We start from the raw sequence: 10237 nt of genomic DNA on the forward strand, positions 1-10237 counted from the left end.
TGAGGTTGACCTACTGTAGATTAAATTTATCAGTTTCACTCATCCTTTTCTGGTTCAAAATGAGAAACACTGTACATCGGTCTCTATGAAAAGACACATTCAGTGGCTCTAGTGGTGATATCACACAGAGTGGGGAGGCTGTTGAATTTGTCTAAAAAAATAATCTGTAATTGTCGCAACTAGTTTGCACTCCTTTTACTTAAGTGTTTCACTGAATAGTCTACACACTTGTGCTCTTCCGGACAGTAGAACTATGAAAGTGAACAGATTCCCAGAAGATGCACAGTGAGCTGCAGAGTGACACAAGTGGCAACCAACTGTTGCACTGACTCCTGACACAGTATTAGGTGAGTAGTTTTAATGTTGTGGCTGATCAGTGTGAGGGCGTTGCATTTACACACAAATCACATAAAAACAATATTATGAAGCAGTCCTGCTCAATGTACAACACTGTCCAGTGGCCAAGCACACCAAGACATAAATATAATTATTAAAGAGATTCCTATCACTACACAAATTGAATGGTAAAATATACACAATATACAGTAGAGTATGTTGTTTTAATGCCCAACCGTAAATGTGCAAGCATAATAGTCTTGAAATTAAATTCTGCTGCAGCTGACCCAATTTTTAACCACCTTTTCACAACAGAGTAGAATTCCCTTCATAAAACTGCTCCTTAAAAGCCTTTTCACGTCGCAGTAAGACCAATCATCTAAACTGCGATAAGTCCAATTACAAAAAAACATGCTAGCTAAAATCATTAGATAAATTCTTACTCTGGCACCCTCTATTGGCTCATTTCTACCTTATGATGAAACACATGTATGATTGTCAACCTCGTGTTTGATAAAACATTTTAAACATCAATTTTAAAAAAAGAGACTCAAAGCAGGCTCAGGACAGAAGTATATTTTAGCTAGGTTTGAATAACAATACAGCCTTCACATAAGGCTCAGTAGCATAGAGTATAATATGTATGCATTCAGAACCACAAACCAAATAAATAAATAAATAAATAAATACAAATAAATAACAAGCATTTTGTGGAATATACAGTACATCAGCTGAAATGTTTTAGTATTGTCAAGAAGCAGTACCTTTTGAGTTCATGGAACAGGGGAATGGATAATACGTTCAACATGCCCTCAGTTGTCCAGGCGTTTTGGCGTGTGTGATCCTGTCCTGATGGTTTCTGAGGTTAGTTACTTTTTACTTGACCCATTTCCAGGACTGTGCAAGTGCATACATAAAATAACAATACAAGCCTGTTTGCTCATAGGAGGTTCATAGAACCAGTGGTTCAAATAAATGGCTCAATGATTGGAGCAATTCATACAATGTTTAAAAACAATTACTACACATAATAATGGTTAAAATCAACAAAATGCCAGGGACAGATGTGCTGCCTGTCAATCACAAAGGAATGCTTTCCTACATGATTATTTTTCACCTTTGTTTCCTTGTGAAGTGTCTATCAAAGCTCAAAATACTCAAATCTCATGGATCACTTAGTGAGATTTTCTAGCCAATCAAATGGATATTTTGAGATCTACATCAGCTGCAAACTTACAAAAACAAAACATGTAAATTCAGCTTAAAGTGTCTGCTACTGTGCAACACTTCATTGTATGCAAAAGACAAAAAAAAAAAACAAAAAAAAAAACAAAATAAAACACTGATGCCAGTAAATGGAATGACATAATATCTACACTGAGACAAGAAGCATTGTTGGGAGTAGTCTGCATACACTAAGAGGTAAAACTATAATGTTTTGTTTTAATGCTGAAACGGCATTGTTCCAAAATGTCTGTAGAAATAACAGATACAGAAATGAGACAAAACCTTAAAAAAAAAAAAAAAAAAAAAAAAATCAACGCAGACCTAATACTGACATGGAAATAAGGACAATTTTACATCGGCTATGTACACCGAAAACCTCTTCCTTCTCCTACAAGAAAACAAAATAAATTGCAAAGAATAGGGAAAAGGGATAAGGCAGCAGAATACAGTCTCATAAGTTATTTCCCTTCTAAAGATGAGTCAATCTGTAGGTTGTTACATTTGTTAAAATGACAGTAAATACATAGAGGATACAGATAATAAACACTAGCAAGTCAAAATACTGCTTAGCCAGGATGGTTTTCTTCTTTGAAGGTCTTCCTTATTACTAAACTGAAATAGGCCTTTCATCTACAGCAAATGTACTAACATACAATATAATACATTCCTATTTTCCTGCTCTTCCTGTACTGTAAGGCAGAGAGGACTGAATTTAATCTACAAGAGGGAAACAGCCACCTATGCATCCAGGCAAATTCTTCTCAGGTCAGTGCGTGTTCCTATCTGTCCAAGTTCCTGTAAAAAGTCCAGCAATACTCTCATTTGTTTCCTACAAACTGTGAAGCTGAAGTACTTGAAGGCCAGCAACCAATTCTTTTAGCTATAAAAGTCTGACTGCTGGCCACAGAGACTTCAGCACATTTGTAGCTTTCTTCATATTGCTACTTGATTCAAGTCTCACTTTTCCCTCACAGCTTTCCTTTACATACTCACTAGTACATTCACCTCCTTTCCCTCCACTCTTCTCAGTGAGTAGCCAGCTCGGGCTCTGTGGAGCGCATGCTGTAGCCATTGGCGTCGCTGTCCACCTGGTGCTCCTTCGGCGCAGCCGTGGTCGGGCGCAGTTGCCGAGAGCGAGAGGTGCCCATGAATAGCCGCAGAGCGCCCCTGCAAATTAGCGAGAACCAATAGAGCTGGGGAGCCATGAGCAGAGCAGCACCAAGGTTACAATGCCAGGGTACCGAGAAGGGAACCATGTGGAAGGGAATGGATGCGTACCTGTATATATAAAAGATTGAAAGACTGTAAACACACGATCTGAGTCTTATTTCCATAACACAGAGATCAAGTAGTTGGGCAAATAACTGACCCCATCTCAGCAAGCGAGCAGAACAGGAGAAAACAGAGATGAAAAGAAAGGAGGGATATAACGATACCAAAAACTCAAGATATGATATTGCCATGATAAAAAGTCCACAATACAATATTTGTCACAATATTAAAAATTAAAGAAATACTGGCCCTTATTACCTAACCAATCAGCACTTTTTGTATAATGTGTACCACTGTATATAAAAGATAATGTAGCTGTTATATTTTTATGAAATGAAATTAAACATACTGCAGCATCGTCTTATAAATAAAACGAGCCATACTCTCATCCGGTTTTTTTGTATCCCCTAGGTCTGTTGGACTTACTGTTTGGTGGCTGTGCCAACTGGTGGTCGGGTTGTCATACCAGCCCAGTTGAAGTGGGTATTGCCCGACCACCGGGGGCAGTATTGAGCTGCTTCGTGCACCAAAATGAGGAAAAGAAAAAGCCAAACTAGGATAAGCCACATATAAAGATTTGTGCTTTACTGGAGGTGCTCCTCAAACATCGTGGCTTACTTTTTCATTTGTGCATATGTTCTGTTTGCCCATCTCCATTAAAGCGTTGTGCACAGCCATGCTTCGACTGTTTCTGTAATATGTATCCAGGACTGTCTCAGTGCTAAATGGGGCTAGTGTTGCTATCGCTCGGCAATATTACAAATTGTTTTGCGTTTGTTAGCTTCCATTCTGCCCGTGTCATTTCTTGAAACAGGAAAACCAAAATGCTGCCACACAACAACAAAATCAAATGTAATATACTGTAGATACTGTCACAGTCCCATGAAGTAACAAGACATTTTTCCAATAGCAATATCACAAAATTGCAAATATCGTTACATCCCTAAAAGAAAGACATACCTTCCATAGACGTAGTAGAGATAAGGGAAGAGGAGGACTCGACAGATGAAAAAAGTGATCAGCATAAGAGCCCCATTCACTTTGTGCAGGAGAGTGTGTTGCTGTTTGTACTGAGAGTGGAGAAAAGGGGAGAGGTCGAGAAAAAGAGACAGAGAGAAAGCAAGTAGTACAGTTTGGTGAAGGCTGACGTGTTAGTCTCATTTGCCACTGTTACATTGTTAATTCTATTATTGTTATATTTGTTAGTGTTATCTGCACAGATTGAACACGGGGCGATGGAGAGCATGGCATGATGCTGGTTGCACACTGGCTGATTGCTACAGGAGGCAGTAGGACAGTGTGTGTCAGTGAAGCAGCCCTTCCTTACATTCTCATTTGTTTACAGCGGATGACTAAACTTTTATCTTGAACAGTCGGCCTGCTTCAGTGAGATAACACTGTGGACAAGCTTGCACACATTTTTCTACAAAGGTTTTTCCTCTTGCCCATTCCTAGAATTACATGGCATGCCATCAATAAACACCCAACTGTTTTTTTGATATTCATTGTTTATCTAGTCTACAGGCACAAGCGAGCCACAGCTTTTAACCCCATAGTCATTTATCAAATGGCCACACACACTGTTGTCAGGGATGGGGGGGCAGGTGCTGAGTGATAAAGGGTAGGAGGACAAGCTGATATTATATCTGCTGAATATCCAGCCTAAATATTAGGGCCTATACTCAGAAGCTAACAGCTGTGGGAGCTTCAGGTGGGGGGCAGGCAGATGGTAATGAAGGGGACAACCTTCACCGGACACGAAAACACTGTACACACAAACAAACACATGCAGGGTGCAGCTCCTACAATATGTGTTCAAACAAACTGTGTTACCAGTTAATGACTGCTGTTTCTGACAGTGATGTTCATGAGATAAGACAGTCAACAGAAGCTGACATGCATGAGCAAGCTGGATGTGGGGAATGACTGGAAATATATTCTCAGATGAACGAAAAGGAGAAGAAGAAGTGGAGAGCGCAGAAGAGCCTTAGTGTGACACATGCAACAACACTTAAATCATCTCTGAGGCTGAACAAGGACACTTACCTGGATGAGAATTTTTCCTAAGCAGACAGATGGAGTGCTGAGCTCAGCCATAAACATTACGCCCTGGAAATAATCTCCCTTTCCTTGTCGCCAAAACTGGAGAAAGAAAAGGGAAGTGTTTTTTTTTTCTAATCTAAAATACAATTACAGATTTGCAAAATACCCCCGTAAATTAATATTTAGCTCAAGCCAACAAGAAAACCATTTCCTACTATCTCAGAGTCGAAACCTATAGATGGTTTTACAGATGCAGAGAATGAAAAAAATAATTGGCAAATTAATCAATATTAAAAATAATAATTAGTTACAGGTCTACAATTCTGGGAAAAAAACAATCCAAATATAATGTACTTTTAAAGACTGTATGCATTTATAGAATATCTACAGTAAACTGTAAACACTAGGCTAATATGTATAGTGGTATAAACTATTTCCCTTCTGAGGAGAAAATTTAATGCAAGGTTAATTTCACCATGACAGCAACAACTACATTAATTATGTCTCACTTTGGCTAAAAATACTTTTTTTTTTTTTTTTAAAAAAGGTATAATTTGTCCATAACCACCTCGTCTGTTAAACATGAGTATAAACAATCCAAGAGTGGACAGCTCCATACAGATAATGCTGTGCTATACTCACTACCTCACCCAAATCTCTGCCAAACACAAAGAGCAATATGTGACAGTTACCACAGAGACGGGGAAACAGATGGTGACCATGACAACGTGGTGCAGCACCATGAGGAACTCACGACGCAGGTAGCTGGTCAGCGCTAAGCTCATGTGCTGAGGTGCGGCCGAGGCCTCCTCATGCCCTTTGACCCGCAGCTTGTACCAGTGGCACATGAACATCGCGTAGATGTCATACACAAAGTAGGGAACAGCAAACAGGATATAAGTGCTAGTCAGCCAATGCCTGTGTATAGAGGAAGAGAAGCTGGCCTTAAAAACAGAAAGGAAAGTGAAGAATTTACTCATACAGAGCTTTGTTAACAGCAAGAATTGTTCTAATACCATGTTTCCTTGATGGTAACATAAACACAATCTGAGAGATCTATAAAAAACTGCAGTTACAAAAGGAACAGCTGTCCCCTCTTTACTCCAGTAAAATCTTAATCTACCTGACTTTACAACCACCTAAAGACTGTGACAATGCTTGGGGCAGTTGTAAGGAGAAAAACTTTAGGTAGAGCTGAACTAAAAGCCGACAGTACACTCTTACACATTTTTTCTTCATATTTAAAATTAGCTCCAAATCCCAAAGTGCCTTTGGAGCATCTTAAAACCACAGTCAGCTGACTGACATATATCAAAAGACAGAACATAAAGAATAGCTGTTGATATGCTGTGGCTAATGGGAATCTAATTAAACAAACAAATGCTGATGGAATACGTTCTGATGAGTATTTCTTGACGTACTGGTCCTCAATGATATCCTTGCAGGAAGAAGAAATGATGTATCCAGCTGAAGAAGCCATGACTGCCTGAACTGACGACACCAACCTGGAAGCAGAGAAGGGCAAGTAAACAACTATTGTATTTCTCATTACCCAGTGTGATGAAAAGTTTTATACAATCTAGCCAAGTGGTAAGAAGTTCCCTTACACCTTTATGCAGAAACAATGCTGATGAAAATGTGGTAAAATGACATAACTGCAGCAGCTACAGCAGTCTGGCATATCATGCAAAAACTGCACATGAGCTTAAGTCTACAGCAACTAGGACAACATTGCAATAAAAGCAGCAGTTCAGGACTAGAATTTCTCTGAGCACATTTTTGTCATACACAAGGTATAAACACCAAGTATCTATATGACACATCTGCATCCATAAAGTGTTCAAAACACAAACCAAGCAACAGCAGCTCTCACCTGGCAGACACAATGACTGCATCTCCTTCACTCCATCTCAATGCTGGAATGGACTTTAGGCATTGTTTTGACAGTAGGAAAAGGCCTGGAAAGAACACAGACCCAGCAGCTAGGATGGTCAGCATGGTCTCTGGCAATGTGTCTGACAGGCTCAAGTTCAGCGGGCAATCAGGTCCTTGAGATCCCTCTGAAAAACACAAAACATCTAACAGTGAACCAACAGTCTACGTTGATTTTTCTGGAGGCAGCTCCCATGTGTATGCATTTGGCTGCATTCCCCAAGACAAGCAAAGCACATTGTCATAGTCAAGAAAATATAAAGGATTAATAGATGTAGGCTAAAAACTCAAGTCTACTAATCCCGAGTCTACCATTGTATAACATCTAACTCAAATATTAATTTTTCTTGTGCAGTTTGTAGAAAAAGCAGTAAAATGGTTAGTTTCAGTTCTTATCAGTTGTGAAACAAAGTGTAGATTTTTCCATCTTTAACTGAAACTGTTTACTTTTTTCATTGCTTTATTACTCAGTTGTATTACAATAAAGACAAAATGGATTGTGTTTGATTAGAGATTTGTTTCTGGCGTGGACACAGAGGCCTATTGCTCCAGTTCAGAAGGCAACACAGCAAATGATGTAAGATAGTTTGCTCAGCCTATATTTTACCATTGGAAACCTATTGATAGAAAAGTAACCAGAAACAGATTTTGTTTGGCCAATTACAGTATAGTCAGAAGTGACCCGTTAATAATTACTTCACCTCCAACATCATGTTTCGCTCCTGCTTGTAACAATGAATAGCCTTGGTGTCAGTGACCCTGGCCTGGTATAACTTGGTAAGGGATGTAAACTACACCATCACCCACCCCTAGACAGCAGGGCCACTACATAATTGCTGAATACAGTGGCAGGAGCAGAATATCAGCTAGAAGGCCCTTTTGTGCAGCATGCTGCCCTATCCATCTGGTGACATTTTAAGCATTATTCATGTTCCCATTTATTCCTAGGGCAAAGGTGGTAGCTCCTTACTATACACTAGCTGACTCATTAAAATTTCAAGTCCATTAGCAAAATACGCATTGCGCTATTTTAAAATCCTAATGTCGAAAATATCGATATAATCTAACCCTTGGTGCTCCTGTTCCTGGGAACGACATTAAGCAATGCTATCCGTTTGGAAAACATAGTAGGTTATTGGGCAAGCAGCTGACCAAATGAGCGAAATGAGACTGCCTGTAGGTTACCATAACTATTCTAGTATTGATACTTATCTACATAAATGATATGTTTAACGCCAGCCAAAGCTGCTGCTGCTATATTGTACCATGCTCGAGACCACACGTGTCACATGTGTTTGGTAATGAATTATTGCTAACTTAGCTATTCTGTAAGCTTTCCAAATACACCGGCCGGCTAACAATAACACCACATAGCTACAGGTAACGCTGATTAACGAGCTTCGGTATTTAGTTGTCAACTTGTAAAGAAAAAACGGTTCAACCAGCATACACGTAGATCTGTGAACAGGGACAATATTGCTAACAAATAAATGTCATCCCTCGCCTTGGTAAGCATGGCCAACTTGCTGCGCTGTTGAATCGCCTCCTAACAATGAATGACGCTAATGCGTTAGCATCTCCCCGAAATATAGCTTAGTTGGCAACAATTTCATTTTGAAAAAATTCAAATGCTAGGTAACAAGATAATATTGCCCAAAAATACAACTAATATCTGAATGTACCGCTCTAGAGGCTCTGTCTGGCACTCTTGAACCCGTTACACTGACACCAAGCTGTTTTGTTAGCCTGTTATTTGTTTGTAGCAGTTAGCGGTAGCACCTAAGCTAAGCGAGCCCCGTGAACGCCAAAGATGGCTTACTGGCTAACAGATTTGAGTTTACATGTCTAAATTAATTTTTTTTTAAAAATCTTGAGCAGCATTTACATAATGGCTCTGCAGAGTCCAGTCAGCGATCAGTCGAAACCCGTGTCCTGCAGAAAGCGTGTAATTTTAGAGATGTCCCAGGGGTCTCCGCCTCGATGATCCGCATGTTTATGTGGCCACTTCAATGTCGGAAGGGTAGCGGCAGCGAGCTAACGCTAGCTTGCAGCAACTTACAAATCTGTATGAAGGTGGCTCACTGAGAGCATTGGTCACAAGCCTGCGATCTGGCAGTCTAAACAAAGTGCTGACTATAACTGCAAACCGACAGAAAATCAATGACACAGTCTGATCCAGGTATCAAGGTGACGTTAGTTGGTCGCTATATCATCTGTCTCCCAACAGGCTCGCAGATGCAACATTGACTCAACACCGTGGACTGCTGCGCCAGCTACTTTCTACAGGTCATGCCATGACGAGAAATTTGCACGTCACTACACTGCATTTGGTAAACTGGGTTTTGTTGTTTTCTATTCAGGGAAAAACGCCGAATGAATTCCTCATAAGAAAGCCATCTGTTTCAGCTGCATTCATAGTTTGTAATATCCATTCTCTCCACTAAGAAGATAGGTGTTTCATGTAAACCAAAGGAATCGACATACACATACTTAAAAAAAAAAATCATTATAAATTTGTTAAATGAATAAAGATACCCAGGTAGTTTCCTATTCAGTAATACAATTTGTGACTATAAAAACCAAAATAAGTGTTTTATTTTTGACAGGCTATTCATCTTTGAATTGAACAGCATGGGCAAATAAATTAAATCAATTATTATTGTTTATCTGTACATTACCAGAGATCATGGTCCTGATATTATGCAGCCTTGTAAACCTTGGCTTGGTTGGAAGCTTGTAGATTACATAACAATCAATACAACTTTGTTCAAGCTTTGCAGTGATAACCCAGCACTTTCCTGTTTAATAGGGCATGGTAAAACTGGAACATTGGCTCGCACAGTTTCTTGAACTAGAAAAACTGGTAAAAGAGAAGAAAAGGTTGGGTTGTATAATTTTTTTTAAAAATTATGGAACACGGCCACTTTGTAACTCCACCCTGCCCAATCCAGTACATCCTATAACCAAAGGTTACAAATGAACGTGTTTGGCCATAATTATATTTAAAATAGTCTCATCATCTTTCTGGACATGTTGCTTTTGGCTTTGCAATACAGTTATGCTGACAGTGACAACACTGTATGATCAGATCAAGATAAGACTGTGAAGTCAACAGACAGTAAGGGATCAGTGCCCCTTACCCAGCATATAACATGTTTTTACACCATTGCTTTGCAGTCTATTTAGGCTGTGTAGATCAGGTTCCCTTGTATGATTTTTAAACACTAGAGCTCAATAATTTACAGTGGGTACGGAAAGTATTCAGACCCCCTTAAATTTTTCACTCTTTGTTATATTGCAGCCATATGCTAAAATCATTTAAGTTCATTTTTTTCCTCATTAATGTACACACAGCACCCCATATTGACAGAAAAACACAGAATTTTTGACATTTTTGCAGATTTATTAAAAAAGAAAAACTGAAATA

General features: G+C 39.3%; 1 protein-coding gene across 1 annotated transcript; it reads right to left on the reverse strand.

The window, feature by feature from the left end:
- Positions 1 to 897: 897 nt before the first annotated feature.
- On the reverse strand, positions 898 to 9190 carry tlcd3bb (TLC domain containing 3Bb). Its single transcript, XM_020623385.1, has 7 exons — positions 8696 to 9190; positions 6752 to 6938; positions 6300 to 6383; positions 5571 to 5796; positions 4882 to 4977; positions 3796 to 3905; positions 898 to 2841 (listed from the first exon to the last, which is right to left on the reverse strand). The coding sequence occupies exons 2-7, from the start codon at positions 6874 to 6876 to the stop codon at positions 2589 to 2591; spliced, it is 894 nt and encodes a 297-aa protein (XP_020479041.1). The 5' UTR covers positions 6877 to 6938; positions 8696 to 9190; the 3' UTR covers positions 898 to 2588.
- Positions 9191 to 10237: the final 1047 nt, after the last annotated feature.

Source organism: Monopterus albus, unplaced genomic scaffold (assembly GCF_001952655.1).
Source record: "Monopterus albus unplaced genomic scaffold, M_albus_1.0 scaffold297.1, whole genome shotgun sequence".
Taxonomy (NCBI): Eukaryota; Metazoa; Chordata; class Actinopteri; order Synbranchiformes; family Synbranchidae; genus Monopterus; species Monopterus albus.

Bases quoted from the DNA above. Each gene is read 5' to 3' on its own strand.
- tlcd3bb (XM_020623385.1), bottom strand. From the start codon at position 6,876: ATGCTGACCATCCTAGCTGCTGGGTCTGTGTTCTTTCCAGGCCTTTTC. The intron at 4,978-5,570 runs GTAACTGTCACA...TTCTTTCTCCAG, and splicing joins TCTGTTTCCCCGTCTCTGTG to TTTTGGCGACAAGGAAAGGG. The intron at 3,906-4,881 runs GTAAGTGTCCTT...CTCCACTCTCAG, and splicing joins TAGGAAAAATTCTCATCCAG to TACAAACAGCAACACACTCT.